The 19,781-nt window shown below is 50.7% G+C and overlaps 1 protein-coding gene across 4 annotated transcripts; it reads left to right on the forward strand.

The window, feature by feature from the left end:
• The first annotated feature begins 211 nt into the window (after positions 1–211).
• nsd2 (nuclear receptor binding SET domain protein 2) lies at positions 212–19,333 on the forward strand. 4 transcript variants are annotated; one of them, XM_035416449.1, is made up of 23 exons: positions 212–311; positions 4,176–4,833; positions 5,580–5,829; positions 6,010–6,176; positions 6,940–7,566; positions 8,279–8,402; positions 8,516–8,590; positions 8,877–8,965; positions 9,268–9,361; positions 9,631–9,728; positions 9,811–9,915; positions 11,449–11,575; positions 11,871–12,071; positions 12,630–12,809; positions 13,493–13,649; positions 13,998–14,200; positions 14,506–14,609; positions 15,035–15,304; positions 15,784–15,900; positions 16,724–16,865; positions 16,979–17,085; positions 17,643–17,838; positions 18,087–19,333. In XM_035416449.1, exons 2-23 carry the CDS (start codon positions 4,180–4,182, stop codon positions 18,332–18,334), a joined length of 4,335 nt encoding a protein of 1,444 aa, XP_035272340.1. In that variant the 5' UTR covers positions 212–311; positions 4,176–4,179; the 3' UTR covers positions 18,335–19,333. The 4 variants fall into 4 exon arrangements, with proteins under 4 accessions (XP_035272340.1, XP_035272339.1, XP_035272343.1 ...); XM_035416448.1 differs by lacking the exon at positions 212–311 and adding an exon at positions 319–610; XM_035416452.1 differs by lacking the exon at positions 212–311 and adding an exon at positions 319–519.
• The last annotated feature ends 448 nt before the right edge of the window (positions 19,334–19,781 follow it).

Genomic DNA, 19,781 nt, shown 5'->3' on the forward strand with positions numbered 1-19,781 from the left:
TGTAATTAAATACAAAACAGCATCGTTCAGAAATAATGGACTTTTTCAAACCCAAATTTTGTATTTGAACATAATATACACGAACTCTAGATAACTGATGTCTATTTATCTGGTACCCCTCCAAAGGTCGCAGATACGATAAGATGCAAATGAGTAGGAGAGGAAGGAGAATGGGAAAAATATCCTCCAACTGATGTCAACTAAAATCCCCGCAAATCTGCATTGGCTACAATCTGGACACCTTCTGTGGAGCGGGTATTACAATTTGTGTGACGTCATTTAAGAAGGATGCCGTTCCTCTCTCTATGAGGGTAAGGGCGACCAGTTCATAATTTTTATGAATCGTGAGACGTTTAATTTGACGGGAAATGCTCGAAATGCGTAATTGATAAGAGGCGCGATGACATTTTTCACCAGCACATAACCGAAACGTTGGGAATGTTCTTTGGACAAAGTTAAGACACGGTTGTTTTTTTGAAAAGGCCGGTTAAATTCTCCGCCGCCGCCAGCCAATCGGAAGTGAGTATTTTTCGCGCTGATTGGGATTAGTGCTTCCCGCAAGCACAGAATCGAACTCACATAGTCGGCGCTGGAAAGATGCTACAAACAGGTTATTTTTACTTTTCCATTTGTCATGAATTCTTATTCGTGCAATGAATGTCCACAATATCACTGCACTCACTTCCCTGAGAAATAAAACGAGGGAAGGTCATACGTATATTTCCATCGGTTCTTGTGCCTGTTGGCTAGAAATTAGCCGCGGGTTAGTCATTCAGTGGTAGCCAGCCAGCTAACGTCCCAGTCACACAGTGAGCAATTTACTTGAAATGTGCAATTTGGATTGGAATTTATCGACATATATATACATTTAATTGGGGGCACGGATGAATCATTTGGTAACTTCTGATTTGTTATAGTTTGGCCTTTTAACAATGAACTAAATAATGTTACCTATGGGAATTAGTATTTGTTTGCTATTGGAAACGATATTCTTAGTTAGCTAGGGAGCTAACAATTCATACGGTAGCTTTACGGCTTCTGTCTCAAGTAAGCCAGGCTACGCTAAACGCATTGGTAAGTGATTTTGGCTGAGGTACGCTTGACCTGCTCTATTTCAGTGTCAGATAATTAGCTTGGTACAAGGGTGGAAACGATGTCTGTGTTAACCTGCTAGTCAAAATGGCCATTGAAGTAACGTAAAAAAAAATAGATTTTCGGTGACTGGCTTATTACCCGACTAAATGGCTAGTATGTTAGCAATAGCTACAGTGCTAGGTGCAGCTGTAGTAGCGCTGGTTTGCCTAATGTATTTATAAGGTTGGGTGCTTTGTCAGATTCTTTGAATGTGACGTTAGCTAGCTAACTCGTGAAAGAGGAATGCATCAATACGGACTGAATTGTTGTGCCAGATAACTTAAATGTGAATGAAACCGAGGATGAATGCATGAAGACGAATGAATCATTTTGGGCGATGTTTTCTCATATCTCGCCGTGCCACAGCCAATACGAACCCCACAGCTGTAAAGGAAAAGCGTGAACTGATCTTGATAGATAAGTTGCTAACTTGCGTTGGTTACTGAATGTCTGTAACGTTGGGTTATTTTTACTGAGAATGATTTTGTTAACTTGCGAGCCTGTTAAATATACAGTCAGCTCCATTTGATTGTATTCTGCGCTTGATACTATAGAACCGTTTCCCTCGTAACTGGATGAATTTAGAATAAATGAACCAGAAATTTTACTTTAACCCGTTCACTTAAGAATTTTAATATAGTTCACCTACTCTTATACCCATTTATTAGAATGTATGTGTAACTAGTGATGCACATCGGGCTTAGTTTGAATGGGAGGCCATTTTTTTAGCAAGACAGCGGCCCCCCCGCGGTGTCAACTTAAGCAAGCTGCAGTCAGCTTTGGAAAGCCGGATAGCTCGCTTGGTCCTTCTCCTTCTAACGGATAATACAGCGCTCGGTCCTCAGCAGAGTAGCCTTTCCAACCATCATTTGAATTTGAATAGCTCCTTAAGCTCACCCTAAAAAGATGTTCACGCTGTATTCGTAGATATGCAAAAAGTCATCGCTTTCTGGCATGAACGTAACCACTCTGTCAAGGGAAAAACATGAATCTTATAAATAGGGATTCATAAATCAAAAACGCATAGATCGATTTTTTTTTTTTAAAGACACAAGTCCTTTATTTACATGACCAGTTCAATTGCCCTGAAAAACTCTAGTTCTCTAGTGCTTCGGATGTTTTTTTAAGGAAATACAAGCCGGTACAGCTATCATTTTAGGGCCGCAGTGACTGATTAAAATTCATGTTGTCCATTTCCCCCTTACATCCGGCGCCATAATGGCCGGTCTCCACACGGACACCTGTCCCGTATCTCTTGTGGCCATCATGGTTCTCGGAGTCAGGCTGCACATTCGCTTATTTTTGCTGAATGTGAAGATACTCCCGTTCTAATTCTTTCATATTTGTTAGTTCTTTGTATCACGTAACGCAGCCCATTCAGATTTTGAGACGCTCCATATGGGTTTGAAAAAAACGTACATTGTTCATTGAACTATAAACCGTCACGTTTTAAATGACGTGCATCCAAACTAATATTATGTTTTCTTTACACTATTTTTGGAAAATAAAATGTAAATAATAAAAAATGAGATCATTACAACTTGAAACCCCTCTTTGAAATTTAAGTATTTAGCTCGCTGCTTTGTTCCTCGTAAACGGGATCTTTGGAACTATGCTGCCCACTGGTTTTACAGTGAGGTTAGTGGTAATGCAACCCAAAAGAAGTCTAATGGTCTTTAATCACTGGTGACATCACTGGTCAAATCCAGGTTTTGGTCCTAATGTAAGACTTGCAAGCTCAAGGAACCATTCCTTAGTGCTGTTGTAGTACTTTAGCCGGCTTGACTTGTTTCAGATGTGTTTGCTGCAAAACATTGCACTTTGATGTACTAAATGTATTGATGTACTTTTTTTCTTTCTTTTTTTTAAAAGCACATTTCCTCATTTAACTTCAGTGGAGCTCAGAGAATGCATGTTGCCTAGCAACTTAACTGGCAGCTCATTTTGGCAAGTTTCCTTTGCTGGGTGGCCCTCTCTTGGCTAATTTAGCTTACTAGCTAGGCAGCTGCAGCACTATAGAATGCTAATGCATTTTTACTAGAATCAGTTGGAGAGCCTGAAGCCATGCTACTGTAATCTAAAAGCCAAATTAGATGTTTTGCTAACCATTCAGTGCAGCCTTTTGCAGCTGGAACCCTGCTGAGCCAATATGTGTGGCTATCTTGCCTAATAGCGCTACCTAGCTGGTGCTAGCTGCTGCAAAAATGCATACAAAAACCTTATCAGGATTCTAACCAGATCATGTAACATTGTGGATCTCGTATGAGCTTTGAAAGTCTACCCAATATCATTTGCTGGAATTGGTCGCTGGGTTGAACTTTTAAACAGCTTCAGTGAAATTCTCTTGTGTGTATATATGCATATTGCACAATTCTGTCATAATTACAGGAAATGTTCGGTGAACATAAGCATCTCATTGATGTATTGAATGCATTCTAGAGTTTTTATGCATTTTACTGATTTCTGCGGCTCTTCTGCAACAGATGTTGGGACTTTGCGAAGTATAATTAGGCCTGGTCTAATGCATCTAAAACACGGCTTCGCAACGCTGTTCCTGGAGATCTACCACCTGTAGGTTTTCATTTCAACCCTAATTTGGCACAAAGAGATCTCTAGCTGTTGAATGAAGTGTGCTTTGTTATGGTTGGGATGAAAATCGTCAGGACGGTAGATCTCCAGGAACTGAGTTGTGTAGCCCAGATCTAAAATGTGTCTTATTTTTGAAAATATGTTCTCAGAGAATGAGGTGATTGATGGTGAGCTGGTTTCCTGTGCTCTGTATTGACTTGTTCCTGTGCCCCCTGTGTCTCTGTACCCCCTGCGTCTCTGTGTCACCATTGCCCCTGTCTACCTTGTGTACCCTATGCCACCTGTATACCCTGTGTCTCTGTGTACCCTGTGTCTCTATGTACCCTGTGCACCCTCTGTGCCCTGTGTCTCTGTGCCCCCTGTGTACCCTGTGCCCCTGTGTGCCCTATGTCTCTGTGCCCCCTGTGTACCCTGTCCCCCTGTGCCCCCTGTGCCCCCTGTGTCCGGTGCAGCTGAATGAGCGTGGACACGGTGGGGTCGAATGCCATGGACTGCAAAGGGTGCTCCCTGCCTCTGATGCCCGAGCCCCTGAACCCCGTCAGCATGAAGCCGCCGCCGCCCCCCGAGCCCCTGGGGGGCCGCAAGGGCCGCGCGGACAAGAGCACGGACCCCGCCCCCCTGAGGAGCGACCCCGCCCTGCTGATGGACGAGGCCGCCGCCCACCTGGCCGTCACCCTGCAGGACACGGTGCTGCAGAAGATGGGCGGCCAGCACGGCCACGAGCGGCTGAAGGACCTGACGTCGCGCGTGCTCAACGGCGAGCAGGACAAGCCCGCCAAGCTGTGCGCGGCCGAGGGGCCCCTCCTGAAGGGGGCCGACGCGCCCCCGCTGCCGCCCCCCAGCCCGCGCCGCAAGAGCAGTTCCCCCGAGCTCAAGCTGAAGATCACCAAGCTGGTGCCCAACGGCAGGCCGCTCTTCGAGCCCCCGCGCTTCCCCGAGGGGGGCGGGGACCGGCCGGAGCCCACCGGCACCCCCGGCAAGGCCAGGGAGAGGAAGAGGAAGAGGAAGGCGCCCGTGAAGGCCAAGCCCAAGCCCCGCCTCCTCGCCGGTCCCGCGGTGTCTCCGGTGAAGGGGGTGCCAGAGGACGGGAGCGTCGCGGTGCTGGACGAGGTCGGGACCTCACTCTCAGTTCTGTACTGAAAATGCGCCTTCTCATGTCCTGTGCTTTCTGACCTCAGATTACTGCCTCTGTTACAGCTTTTGCTGATGGATTCTGTCATCTGAGATTGGTGCACATTGCAATCATTTAATTTAACTGCTTAAGCAGCGTACGGCCTGTATTAATAATTTATTCAGAGTTTTCCAGGTAGCCATGTCCTATGTCACGAGTGTATTTCAATGAGGGATGCGGAATAGTGTACGAAAACCCGGAAGTAGTGTAGCTGTAGGCTGCCATCCTGCCTGAATATGGAAACGTGACGTACGCCCTGCGCAGTCGCCACAGCAGTCAAAGTGAAGGAGCATGCGCACTGTGGTCAGGGCTCTATGCTAACATTTTGGAGCACGCTAATGCGTCCCAATGGATAGTGGATGAGCTGCTAAATTATTTTTCCAGTTAAGCACACATCGGTTTTCTGGAGCACTGGAGAGCTCTGGCAGGGCTGTAATCTGCAGTGTCTGCAGCACCGTATCACAGATTACCAAGGTTGGGGATTATTGCCAATGTTGTGTGGATTGTGCAGCCGTTTGGCATATTTCCAGTTTTGGGGATTATTGTAGGCAGTGGAGATTATTACTGCTGTTTGGATTTGTTACCAACGTTAAAGATTGATGCCTGCTTTAGGGATTGTTTAGCTGCCTGTGTCGGGGGGATTGTTGCTGTTCTGACTGATGGCGGAGTTGCTCTGCTCTCCTAGGTGTGCCAGGAGGAGGCGGAGCCTGTGGCGCAGGTGAAGGAGGCGGAGCCTGTGGCGCAGGTGAAGGAGGCGGAGCCTGTGGCGCAGGTGAAGGAGGAGGAGCCTGTGGCGCAGGTGAAGGAGGAGGAGCCGCAGCCGCAGGTGCGCTTCGCCGTGGGGGACCTGGTGTGGACCAAGGTGTCCGGGTACCCCTGGTGGCCCTGCATGGTGACGGAGGACCCGGCGCTCGCCAAACACGTCAAACCGAAAGGTGCGTTCAGCGGCCGCGCCCTCCTGCGGGACTGACGCCCTCCTGCCCTCCTGTGTTTCATACACAAAGAAAAGGCCCAGATTAACGTCTTTTTAAAACCACTTGCAGTGCGTTGGGCGTATTTGCAACCCCTGGCGAAGTTAAGTTTTCGTGACGCTGCTTGTGTCTCCCGTCCCCCAGCGGTGATCAGCCGGACCGTCCTGCTGTACCACGTGCAGTACTTTGGGGACACGCCGGAGCGCGGCTACGTTTCGGAGAAGAGCATGGTGCCCTTCAGGGGCGAGGAGCAGTACCAGGAACTGCACCGGGGCAGCACCAAGCAGGCCGTCTCCAGCAACCGCAGGAAGGTAGGCCCTCGCGGTCCCTGGAAAATCCGTGGGCTGGCGGAAGCCAGCTAACGGTTCCGCTAACGGTTCAGAAGGCCTGTGCAGCCTCTGCAGTGAGCCTGGTATTGTGTGAGATGGCATGAAGGGAACATGCTTTCAATCTCAGATCTTCTACCTGCAGAAACCCATATTACCAAGTGAAGTGGGACTGGTCTTAGTAGCTGGTATAGCTGTTTGCTGGCTGTTTGTTTCGCTTGGTTGGTTCAGTAACCCAATTATTGGGCATGTCCATATATTTAGCATTAAATCTAATGACTACTGTTCTGTCCCAGAGTAACAAATACAGTATAACATGAGTTGCAATATTTCAGTTTCCAATTAGCCTTGCTCATGTAAATTATTTGGTTAGGTTCTTTAGTGTTGCTGGGATTTTAATAAATTGTTTTTGGAAATGGTTGATTAATTTCAGTACTGAGAGTGCAGTTAGAAGTGATAACTAGTTTAGGCTTCGCACTGCCATCTGGTGGAAATTCATCTGTATTAGACTTGTTTATACCAGCAAGAGTTTCCTTCTGTGGCTTGCATAGAGCATACGGGGAGAGTAGGGCCTGTTTCTGATATTTCTGCACACACTGATGGGCTCGTCTCTGGCCCGTCCTGGTCTGCTGCTGGACCAGCTTTCAGGAGGTGGATGGGTCAGGCAGTGGGGGGGATAGCAACCATGCTGTACTCACTTGCATATGTAAAGAGTCGAGTCATGTCTGTCTGTCTGTCTGTCCTCCAGACGTTGAGCTCCGGTCCCCACCGGCTGCGTGGGCAGTGGAACACGGGCGTCTCCCAGGCAACGCGAGCGGCCATCATGGGGCTGGAGGAGCGCTTGGCCAAGTTTACCTTCACCTACACCAGCGGGCAGCCGCACCTCAACCCCCACGTGCAGGGGGAGCTGGAGCCGGGACCGGGCAGGGCGTCCGACCAGAGCAGCCCCCCCGCGGACCGCACAGACCCCGCCCTCCCCCTTCAAAACGGCAGCACTTCTCAGGCCAAAAAGACTGCTCTGAAAAAGACCCCAAACAGCACAAAGCCTACGGGGAAGGGGAGGAGACTGCTGTCGCTCCCCAAAGGCAAGCCCACAGCCGCTAAACCCAGCACGGAGAAGCAGATGAAGCAGACTGCGCAGCCGAAGCAGCCCGCGCAGACAAAGCAGCCCGCTCGGTCGAAGCAGCCAGCGCGGACGAAGCAGCCAGCGCGGACGAAGCAGCCAGCGCAGACGAAGCAGTCAGCGCAGACGAAGCAGCAGCCAGCGCAGACAAAGCAGCCCACGCAGACGAAGCAGCCAGCGCAGACGAAGCAGCAGCCAGCGCAGCCAAAGCAGTCCGCGCAGACAAATCAGCCCGTGCAGCTTCCCTCACAGGTCTGTACAGCAGAGTTATTGCAAGGGTTGTCTGCCAGCCGTAAACTACACTTTTAATCAGTTAATGTAAAATAATGCCTGTCCTGGGGCTTAGGGATGGGTCTCAGCCCCTGTATGTAGGCCTGTGTAAAGCTGAGGGCTCAGATGAACCCTCTGAGAGTTTGTCTGAATGCATTTGCTTCTTCAGGTATGTGTTGTATTTTAATAGCTCTTTAGTGTTCATGTAGAACCGTTTCCATAGTTGATTGGTTGCTTGTGCAGTCGACATTTAAGACACTTTTTCACGGCGCCGTACTCGTATTCGCTGCTTGGTTGCTTGCTTCCTGATTTCCTCTATTGTTGCATATTTGAATCGGTATGAGTGAGGTTTAGATTCAACAGGGTCGGCTGCAATCGAGACTGGCTGTGTTCAATCAGCTGGAGCTAATTATCAGTTAAATTTGATACATTTTTGCATTAAATAAGAAATAATTTGAATGTGTTGTTCGGTAGGTCTCCTTTTGTCTAATATTACATTCTGTCTGAAGGTCTGATATCAGATCTTTAGTGTGTGTCCGTGTGACAAATCATGAAGGGGGTAGATACTTTGTCACGGCACTGTAAGTGATGGTCATTTTGAGCATTTGCAGCATTTGCAGTGTTTAGCTACTTGAGGTTAAAAAAAAATAAAAAATAAATAAAAAGCTATTTTTTTCTGTGTGTTTCCGTGCAGACCCCCTCTGCTGCCCTCCTGGGAGAGGAGCTTCAGAAGCCCCGCCCCCTGTGTGACAGTGGGCTACTGAAGACCACCCAGCTGGTAGTTCGCCTAACAGGACTTCCTGCTTCCACCACCCCGGGTAAGGGACCCGCCTTGACCACATTCATATCGGAGATTTAACAAAAAAAGCTTCTCAAAATAATTATTTCAAAAAACCTCTCTACTAAGAAGTCTTTATCTCGTTTCCTTAAGCCAAGAAACCTGTACGGTCCAAACCCCTCCCAACTAAGGAAAGGACAAAGGAAAATACGAAGTCTGATTTGAAAGGTGAAGCAGGACACGACTGTTTTTATAGTTTCTGTGCAGTGTTTGTCTGGACCAGAGGGACCTGCATGCTTGATTTCCCTCAGAGATGAGGTCAGCTCGTATTGTTTTATTGCCAATTTAATAAGCTTTATGTGTTCATTGTCTTGCCTTCAGAAAGTTTGTCTTTGGTAGAACTTAACATCAGCGCTGACATTAGGCCTAGGAGTAGAATACGTTTTTTAGAACGCGTTTCTGACAGGAAAGGCTTTTTTTTAACGCTCCCCCCCGTATTTAAACGTCCCTGCAGGACAGAAAAGGGCGGGGGTGCAGAAGAGACTTCCTAAAAGGCCACTGAGCGAGCCGGAGGAGGACGAGCGTCCCAAAAAAAGGATCAAGGTGGGCAGCGGTTTGTAGAAACACCCTGTAAACTTCCGTATGCTTCCAGTACATCTCCAGTGTCGAGCTGAAATGACAGTGCAATTACCAGTGGCATGTAATTAGCGATGTCTGAGCGGAAATGTAGTCTCATACGCCTCTCTGGATAAGAGCTGAATGACCGTGACGTAGTTTAAATTAACGACCACGCCACACAAGCTGATGCTTCGGTTCCTCGTGCCGTTGATAAAAGGCCGTTGTGCTGCATTTGCTCGTGTGACCAATCGGTTCCTTTTCTCCTCCCGCCTTCTTCGGGGCTCCAGTCCGATTCCACCACTGTGGTGAAGAGAAAGTCGAGAACGAAATCCGCCGCGGAGAGGAAGACCGCGTCCGAGGCGTCCCCGGCGACCACCTCCGGTACGATTCCGATGCGCGTTCAGCTTTCGGTGTGCTCATTAGAGACGATGGAAAGCTCAAGGGCTCTAACCTCAGAGCTCAACTCAACTCTGTACCCACCTCATGTTCTTCCCTTTGTTGCTGAGTAAATCCTTGAATGCTGTAAATACTCATCAAGGGTCTTGGTTGAAGACGGATGATATTTTTTCCTCCGTTTAAAATTTTTTTTGAATTTTTTTATCGTAGCAGAGCTCTGTGTCTCACCCTCCTCTTCCTCCTCCTCCCTGCAGAGTCGAAGCCACTGAAGAAGAGGCGGCGGGCGCCAGGTGCACAGTCTCCCGATCCAGCACCCAGGAAACGGCGTACCCCGCCCTGCCCAGAGCCTGAGGTTGGGGCTGGTTTTTTTGGGGAGGGGGGTGTGGGTGTTGGTGTGGGGCGTGGCAGAGACTCACGCATTCCCGTTCCGCCAGGTGTGCGAGTCGCGGGCGGAGTCCCCCAGTGACAGCACCGACGAAACGCACGCCTCCAAGAAAGGCGAACGCAACGGCGCCGCCAAGAAGGAGAACGTTTGCCCCGTGAGTGAGCCGCACTGCTGCCCCTTCACACCTGTGTCTGCTCCCTGAGTGAGCCGCACTGCTGCCCTTTCACACCTGTGTCTGCTCCCTGAGTGAGCCGCACTGCTGCCCTTTCACACCTGTGTCTGCTCCCTGAGTGAGCCGCACTGCTGCCCTTTCACACCTGTGTCTGCTCCCTGAGTGAGCCGCACTGCTGCCCCTTCACACCTGTGTCTGCTCCCTGAGTGAGCCGCACTGCTGCCCTTTCACACCTGTGTCTGCTCCCTGAGTGAGCCGCACTGCTGCCCTTTCACACCTGTGTCTGCTCCCTGAGTGAGCCGCACTGCTGCCCTTTCACACCTGTGTCTGCTCCCTGAGTGAGCCGCACTGCTGCCCTTTCACACCTGTGTCTGCTCCCTGAGTGAGCCGCACTGCTGCCCTTTCACACCTGTGTCTGCTCCCTGAGTGAGCCGCACTGCTGCCCTTTCACACCTGTGTCTGCTCCCTGAGTGAGCCGCACTGCTGCCCCTTCACACCTGTGTCTGCTCCCTGAGTGAGCCGCACTGCTGCCCTTTCACACCTGTGTCTGCTCCCTGAGTGAGCCGCACTGCTGCCCTTTCACACCTGTGTCTGCTCCCTGAGTGAGCCGCACTGCTGCCCTTTCACACCTGTCTGCTCCCTGAGTGAGCCGCACTGCTGCCCTTTCACACCTGTGTCTGCTCCCTGAGTGAGCCGCACTGCTGCCCTTTCACACCCGTGTCTGCTCCCTGAGTGAGCCGCACTGCTGCCCTTTCACACCTGTGTCTGCTCCCTGAGTGAGCCGCACTGCTGCCCTTTCACACCTGTGTCTGCTCCCTGAGTGAGCCGCACTGCTGCCCCTTCACACCTGTCTGCCCCCTGAGTGAGCCGCACTGCTGCCCTTTCACACCTGTGTCTGCTCCCTGAGTGAGCCGCACTGCTGCCCCTTCACACCTGTGTCTGCTCCCTGAGTGAGCCGCACTGCTGCCCCTTCACACCTGTGTCTGCTCCCTGAGTGAGCCGCACTGCTGCCCTTTCACACCTGTGTCTGCTCCCTGAGTGAGCCACACTGCTGCCCTTTCACACCTGTGTCTGCTCCCTGAGTGAGCCGCACTGCTGCCCTTTCTCACCTGTGTCTGCTCCCTGAGTGAGCCGCACTGCTGCCCTTTCACACCTGTGTCTGCTCCCTGAGTGAGCCGCACTGCTGCCCTTTCACACCTGACTGCTCCCATCACAGGGACTCACTAGGTCACATCACCACGCCCTCAGTTTGTTTATGTATGTGTGTGCGCAGTGTCCTCAGTAGTAGTAGTTGTGTGTGTGTGAGAGTGTGTGTGTGTGTGTGTGTGTGTGTGTGTGTGTGTGTGTGTGTGTGTGTGTGTGTGTGTGTGTGTGTGTGTGTGTGTACCTGCAGTGTCCTCAGTAGTAGTAGTTGTGTGTGTGTGAGTGTGTGAGTGTGTGAGTGTGTGTGAGTGTGTGAGTGTGTGTGTGTGTGTGTGTACCTGCCGTGTCCTCAGTACTGCTGTGTGTTTGCAGGTGTGTGAGGAGGCTGGTGACGCCCTGCTGCCTTGTGAGGGCCAGTGCTGCGGGACCTTCCACCTGCAGTGCCTGGGGCTCACCTGCAGGCCCCAGGGCAAGCTGCTGTGCCAGGAGTGCAGCTCAGGTAAGGCTGCTGTACCTGCATTCAGCGTGTTGAGTGTGACTGTGTTGCGCACGTTTAGAGTGTTGAGTGACTCTGTGTTGAGCGTGTTGAGTGTGACTATTGAGTAACTGTGTTGAGCATGTTTAGCGTGTTGAGTGTGTTCGGCGTGTTGAGTGTGGCTCAGTGTTCAGCATGTTGAGTGTGGCTCAGTGCTCAGCGTGTTGAGTGTGACTGCTGAGTGTGTTGAGTGACTGTGAGTTGAGTGTGTTCAGCGCATTGAGCCCCCCCCCCCCCCCCCCCCCCCCCCCCCGCGCAGGGCTGCACTCGTGCTTCTCCTGTAAGCAGTGTGAGGGGGAGCTGCGGCGCTGCATGGTGCAGCAGTGTGGGAAGTTCTACCACGAGGCCTGCGCCCGGCTCAGCGCGCTCGCCGTCTTCGAGGCCAAAGGCTTCCGCTGCCCGCTGCACGCCTGCCTGTCCTGCCACTACAGCACCCGCTCCCGGCCCAAGGCCAGCAAAGGTGAGCTCCCCCAGGCAGCTACACCTGTCCTCTAGCACTCCCCCAGGCAGCTACACCTCACAACCAGCTACACCTGTCCTCTAGCACTCCCCCGGGCCAGCTACACCTGTCCTCTAGTGCTCCAAAACTCAGCCCCTCAGGGCAAACTACACCTGTCCTTTCATGCTCCTCAGAACCCAGCTACACCTGTCCTCTAGTGCTCCAAAACTCAGCCCCTCAGGGCAAACTACACCTGTCCTTTCATGCTCCTCAGAACCCAGCTACACCTGTCCTCTAGCGTAAACCCTGTCGTTTCCCAGGTGAGCAGGTTAGTCTGTAACCCCTGTCGTTTCCCAGGTGAGCAGGTCAGTCTGTAACCCCTGTCGTTTCCCAGGTGAGCAGGTCAGTCTGTAACCCCTGTCGTTTCCCAGGTGAGCAGGTCAGTCTGTAACCCCTGTCGTTTCCCAGGTGAGCAGGTCAGTCTGTAACCCCTGTCGTTTCCCAGGTGAGCAGGTCAGTCTGTAACCCCTGTCGTTTCCCAGGTGAGCAGGTCGGTCTGTAACCCCTGTCGTTCCCCAGGTAAGCTGACGCGATGTGTCCGGTGTCCGGTGGCCTATCACGCCGGGGAGCTTTGCGTTGCCGCGGGGAGCGAGACGCTCACCTCCAGCGCCATCGTGTGCACCAGCCACTTCTCCGCCAAGAAGGGCTACAGCCACCACTCCCACGTCAACGTCAGCTGGTGCTTCGTCTGCTCCAAAGGTCAGTGACCCCCCCCCAAAGACATGGGAATACTTGTATAATAATAATAATAATGCTGAAAGGCCCATTACAGTTTGGGGACATGCACACACATTCAGCTGCTTCACTTCAGCTACTTAAAATTGTTTTAAGTCAGTTTGCTCAACTAGCATTTATTTATTTATTTATTTATTTATTTATTTATTCTTTCATTCATTCATTGTCTAAAACCTGAAATAAACCTTAAATGTGTTGCACTTCCTCAAAAGTTTTAATGAAGAATGTGACTGTTTAGCTGACCTGTTGGTTATTTACCGTGGACAAAGCTGCACGAGAGTGGCCTCAAAGAGAAACCACAGGAAGGATCGTGTTGAGGCAGAGCCGATTGCTTGCGCAGGGATGGGTGTGTCTGTCACAACTGAAACTAACGGCTCTTCAGGGGCTGCCAGTTTATGATGTAAGCTGCTGGCTGGCCGTATGTTGAACTTTCCACACAGTTAAATCAGACTTTTAACGGTCTGCTCATCCATGCAGTGTCCAAATAAGTTTTTTTCTCAGTGTGACTATTGAAGGGCTAAAATATTTCACTGACAGAGTAATACAAAGTCCTTTTTTTCTGTTCATATATGAACTATAATCAAGGTAAAACTGAAACCTGTGTGTGTTGTACTGAGCTTCCTGCTTTTCCCCCTGACTGCCTGCAGGGGGCAGTCTGCTGTGCTGCGAGTCCTGTCCTGCGGCCTTCCACCCAGACTGCCTCAACATCGCCATGCCTGACGGCAGCTGGTACTGCAACGACTGCAGGGCTGGCAAGAAGCCCAAGTACCGGGACATCATCTGGGTCAAGCTGGGCAACTACAGGTCAGCACAGCCCCCGCCTCTGTCCCGCCTCGCACATAACACTGACAGAGATCCTTTAAAGTGCTAGATTAAAAAAATATACATATATATATATATTGGCAATCATATTTAAAAGATTAATTTTTGGCTGTTGCTTAAATTATCACTTTAGAAGCTGATTCTGAGTCGGAATCTATATTCTGCTCAAAATGGTGGGGGGAAGAGGTGATTCGTAGGCAACAGGGACTCGTGATGCGGCCTACTGATGGTATTGTGTGGATCCTTGAGTTTCTTAGTAACCTCATTCTGTCAGGAGCTCAGTAGTGTCTCTCTCCCCCCTCCCTCTCCCCCTCCCTTCCCCCCCTGCAGGTGGTGGCCTGCGGAGATCAGACACCCCCGCAACATCCCCTCCAACATCCAGCACCTGCGGCACGAGATCGGGGAGTTCCCCGTCTTCTTCTTCGGCTCCAAGGACTACTTCTGGACCCACCAGGGCCGCGTCTTCCCCTACATGGAGGGCGACCGGGGCAGCAAGTACCAGAAGAACGGCATCGGCAAGGTCTTCAAGAACGGTGAGACCACAGCTCTGGCTGCGCGGCAGACTATTGTGTCCCCCTGGAAACGAGGCCACGAGACAGCAGTGTTCCGCAAACGAAAAAAAAATGAAATTGTTAAAGGTCTTGGTTGTTCGGTGGTCTTTGTTCATTTTTGCAGTAAAAACAGAGGAGGTTTTTATTTTGGGATTGATGGTTGATGTTCTGTGCTGTTTGGGACACCCTGTGTCGTCGGTTTTACCCCTTTATAATTTGGGTACAGCCCTCCTGTGTGTTTGAAGTGGGGGAGACTGATGATTGACGTGTGATTTCCCACCGTTCAGCGCTGCTGGAGGCGGAGTCTCGCTTCAGGGAGATCAAGCAGGAGCGCGAGGCCAAGGAGGCGCAGGAGAACGACCGGAAGCCGCCGCCCTACAAGTACATCAAGGTCTGTCCTCAGCTGGGGGGGAGGAGCCAGGACAGGCTCAGGGGTGGGGTCAGAGGTGGGGGGGCGGAGTCCAGAACAGCAGGCTGCAGACTGTAGTTCATTTCCCATGCTAAAACAATGAAGACGCCTGTGGGATTAATGTGGCTTCAGTGCTTACTTGGCACGGCGATAGTGGTGGATGTTAAGGCTTGAGTCTTGAGGCTTAAGTCTAGCGTGTATGCAGTGTTAACACTGAGCTGGATGGCTTAGCCGTGAACTGTTTTAACAGGATGCTGTAACGCATCTAATGGGGACTTTTATGGTAGTTTAGCATGCATTCAGCAGCTGTTGTGTGTGTATTATTACATGCATGTTTACAGTTGCTTGTTTGCTTGAACACTGCGTAGTTGCGTGTATGTTCTCACGTGCACGCGTCCGTGTTCCAGGTGAACAAGCCCTGCGGCCGGGTGCAGATCTACACGGCGGACATCTCCGAGATCCCCAAGTGCAACTGCAAGCCCACGGACGAGAAGCCGTGCGGGTTCGAGTCGGAGTGCCTGAACCGCATGCTGATGTACGAGTGCCACCCCCAGGTGTGCCCGGCGGGCGAGCGCTGCCAGAACCAGGGCTTCACCAAGCGCCAGTACCCCGACACCAAGATCATCAAGACCGCCGGCAAGGGCTGGGGCCTGCTGGCTCTCAGGGACATCAAGAAGGTGACCGCCGGGCGGGGAGGGCGTGGCTCTGAGGGCTGTGGGCGTGGTCACAAGGAAATGAAAGGGTGTGGCTTTGAGGGCTGTGGGTGTGGCCATGAGGAGATGAAAGGGTGTGGCTCTGAGGGCTGTGGGTGTGGCCATGAGGAGGTGGGAGGGTGTAGCTCTGAGGGCTGTGGGCGTGGCCATGAGGAGATGAATGGGTGTGGCTCTGAGGGCTGTGGGCGTGGCCATGAGGAGGTGCAAGGGAGTGGTCATGATTCCTTAAGGGTGTGGCCATGAGGAGGTGGGAGGGGGTGAGCTGTTAGACCATGAGGGGTTGGGGCAGTTGTGGAAAGGGGGAGGGGTGCTTGTCTTGCAGGACCTACAGGCTTGCAGTGGGCTGCTAAGTTTAAGCATGGCTGCTTGGAGCCCTTTGAGCTGTACGGGTAACCCTGTCCGTGTGTGTGTGTGTGTGTGTGTGTGTGTGTGTGGACCCTCAGGGCGAGTTCGTTAACGAGTACGTGGGCGAGCTGATTGATGAAGTGGAGTGCCGCGCCCGGATCAAGTACGCCCAGGAGAACGACATCACGCACTTCTACATGCTGACCATCGATAAGGTACCCGCACGGAGCCGGCGTTTCCCTGCACCGCTCCCAAATGAAGTGCATCAGAGACCTCCAGTTGCCCAGAGGCGTTCAGTGGTCATACTGCTGACTGCAGACTGAAAATACAGCCTAAAAATGTCTGCAAATGATTTCAGTTTTTTTGTTGGATATTGAACATTCATAATCTTGATCTGTGTACTACTTTATGCGCGCCTGGCATTTAACTGGATATGTACTGGAGAAGGTCATGTTATGTGTTGTGTTCAAGAATACGGCAGCACTGCCTATCAGGGAATTGAACCTGCAACCTCTGGGTAGCGAGCCCAGTTCCCTAGCCGCTATACCGCCCTTAGTGCTGCTCCTCTGTGCTCCAGCAGGGCTCAGTGCTAACAGTGACTGGGCCTCTGGAGCGGGAGGGAGATGAACTGCACTGTATTGGGTGTGCCGCACTGTAGGCCTGTGTGGCGCTATAGGAAAAGTGCAATAGCCTAGCAAAATGGGGGGACCTGCTGCTGGGTAGTGAGTGAATGAGTTACGTTGCGGGATGTGACGGAATACTTGCTGTTTTTCATACGGTCTCCCCAGGCGTTCCTGTCAGCCAAATTAAACATTGCCCTTATTGCATGCATAGCCACCATTAGTGTGCACGTGACTGTTTTGACAGATCTTTAAAAAAATTTAATATTTTTGAATCTATGTTGGGCTACATTGTAAGAAGAGGCGAATCACAGGAAAAAGTAGTTTGTGGGCTCAAGGTTTAGGAACCAACGCAAAAACGCAGGGAATTTCAGTCCGTCCTTTCCGTCCCCGTCCCCCCCCGTCTGTCCCTCCCCAGGACCGAATCATCGACGCCGGCCCCAAAGGCAACTACTCGCGGTTCATGAACCACAGCTGCCAGCCCAACTGCGAAACGCAGAAGTGGACCGTGAACGGGGACACGCGCGTGGGTCTGTTCGCCGTCTGTGACATCCCTGCAGGTGAGCGTGGCATGTCGCTGCTGTTGTTGTTATTGCAGTTGGAGCGGGGCACACCTGAGCTCTGGTCTGTAACAGGCAGTGTGTGTGTGTGTGTGTGTGTGTGTGATCTCCAGGCACTGAGCTCACCTTTAACTACAACCTGGACTGCCTGGGCAACGAGAAGACCGTGTGCCGCTGTGGAGCTCCCAACTGCAGCGGTTTCCTGGGAGACCGTCCCAAGGTGAGTGTCTGTGTATTTGTCTGTGTGTGTGCGTGTGTGTGTGTGTGTGTGTGTGTGTGTGTGGTATGCGTGTCTGTGGCCGTGTGTTTATTGTATGAGTGTATGTGCGCATATGTGTGTGTGTGTAGTATGAGTGTATGTGCGTGTGTGTTGTATGAGTGTGCGTGTGTGTTGTATGAGTGTATGTGCGTGTGTGTGTTGTATGTGTGTGTGTGTGTTGTATGAGTGTGTGTGTGTGTGTGTAGTATGAGTGTATGTGCGTGTGTGTGTGTGTGTGTGTGTTGTATGTGTGTGTGTGTTATATGAGTGTATGTGCGCGAGTGTGTGTGTGTGTGTTGTATGAGTGCGCCTGTGTGTGTTGTATGTGTGTGTGCGTGTGTGTGTAGTATGAGTGTATGTGCGTGTGTGTGTGTGTGTGTGTGTTGTATGTGTGTGTGTGTTATATGAGTGTATGTGCGCGAGTGTGTGTGTGTGTGTTGTATGAGTGCGCCTGTGTGTGTTGTATGTGTGTGTGCGTGTTGTATGAGTGTAACTCGCTCGGCTTCCCCGTGCTGCAGAACTCCAGCCAGGCCTCGGAGGTGAAGAAGGTGAAGAAGAAGCCGAAGAAGCGCCGGCCTCGTAACGAGGGGAGGAAGCGCTCGGAGGACGAGTGTTTCCGCTGCGGCGACGGCGGCCAGCTGGTGCTCTGCGACAAGAAGAGCTGCACCAAGGCCTACCACCTGTCCTGCCTGGACCGCACCAAGCGGCCTTTCGGTGGGTCCCCGCTGCACCCCACCTTCTCTGTACCCCACCCTCTCAGTGCTTGGAGCTCCACTGTACCCCACCCTCTCTGTACCCCACCCTCTCAGTGTATGGAGCTCCACTGTACCCCACCCTCTCTGTACCCCACCCTCTCAGTACATAGTTTCACTGTACCTCGCCCTCGCAGTACTTAGTACAGAGTTTCACTGTCTCACACTCTCAGTACAGGGCACAGCTGCTCACTGTCAGTCTCTCTGCAGGCCGATGGGACTGCCCCTGGCATCACTGTGACGTGTGCGGGAAGAACTCTGAGGTCTTCTGCCAGCTGTGCCCAAACTCCTTCTGCAAGGCCCACCAGGAGGGGGCGCTGCGGATCTGGGCCCCCACGGGACAGTTGTGCTGCCAGGAGCACGAGGACATGGAACTGCGCCCCATTTTGGACCGGAGGGAGGCCGAGGTGCCCCTCATGGACGGGCCCAGAGCGTCCAAGGGCTACAAGCGATCTTAAAGAGGGACAGAGACTAACCGAACCCCTGCGTCCTGTGCACACTTCCCTGTACAGAAATCATGCAGAAATCACCCACAATTCCTTAGTACTGTACAGGTAACTTCATTGTCAGGGAAGCCCAGTTGCCTTTGGAGTTCCACTTAGCCTTTGACAAAGGCCTGCTTTCTCTTTGTAATTTAAAAAAAAAATTGCCTCTACACTGATGAACAAAATGTGTTAAGCACATAAGTCGAAATACACAACAGAGAAAACAACCTCATGACTTACACAGCATTACAGTGAGACTTGAATTTTTTTCCACTTTTGTTTTGAGAAAGATAATTTTTTTAAAACGGTAGAGTTATATATTGAAGACCAAAACTATAAGACTGGAATATTGTTATAGAGTGACAGTTTGGCAACCAGTACCTGTTTTAGAAGTAATATCGTAAACACGAGGAAAGACACTATTAGTAGCTCTTAACGACTTGTCTTTTTCATGTTATAGGTGTAGGTTGAATTTAATAGCTCAGTAAATTTATTTTGCCTTGTTTTGTAGCTTATTTTTGAATTGGCATAAATATGGTATGATGATTCTTACTGGGGGGGTTTGAATCTACCATTTTCAGATGAGAACATTAAAAGAGGAGTCAAACTGTGTGTGCAGTTGAAGGTGGGCTTGCTTGACGTTGGGTAGAAATTTCAGCAGTGGGCTCAAGCATTGTGTGTGGGTTTTGTGTTCAAAACACTGCAACCCGATTTTTTTTTATTTTTTTTTTCATCAAACACCGTCGGCTGTCAAATTTGATACAAGCTTCTGCTGAAATTTGAGCTGCAGTTTCTCCAGTCCGCTCTGTAAAGACTCTGCGTTTCTGTCTAGTGCTCTCCAGTGCATTTGGGGCAGGTGCTCAGTATTTGTTTCCCTTTACACTGTACAATTAGCTGTACATTTTAAAATGTAGTAATATTGCATCGAAAAGTATATATAATTTTTCTTAATAAAGGGATAATGTACCAACAGTGCTTAGCAGTAATACAAGCCGGTGGTTACTGGAAGCCTCCAACATGGTGGCGTTTAAATCTTACCTGGGTAGGAAGCACACGGACACAAGAAGCTGATCTCAACTTGAGAAGAGAACTTTGAGCCTTAAGTCATGCAAGCGTTTTCATGGTGAAACGTACTTTTACACTTTATGATTTTGGCCTTGATCCAGGACCAGAACAGGTTGTTGTGGTTTTTTTTTCCAAGAAGCAGAGTGTTATTTTTATTTTCATTTTTAAATGGGAATCTGGTCCCATACACACTGTGGAATACGAATGTTATGAAAACACTGAAATAATAGGAAGCTTTTTTTATTACATGCCAGACAGGTGAGAGAGTTTGAGCATGTGAGTGGGCTTTACAATGGCCAGAACTGACTTCTGTACCACTGTGTATTTTTATTTTTTACATTTCCCCCCCCCCTTA

Source organism: Anguilla anguilla, chromosome 5 (assembly GCF_013347855.1).
Source record: "Anguilla anguilla isolate fAngAng1 chromosome 5, fAngAng1.pri, whole genome shotgun sequence".
Classification (NCBI taxonomy): Eukaryota; Metazoa; Chordata; class Actinopteri; order Anguilliformes; family Anguillidae; genus Anguilla; species Anguilla anguilla.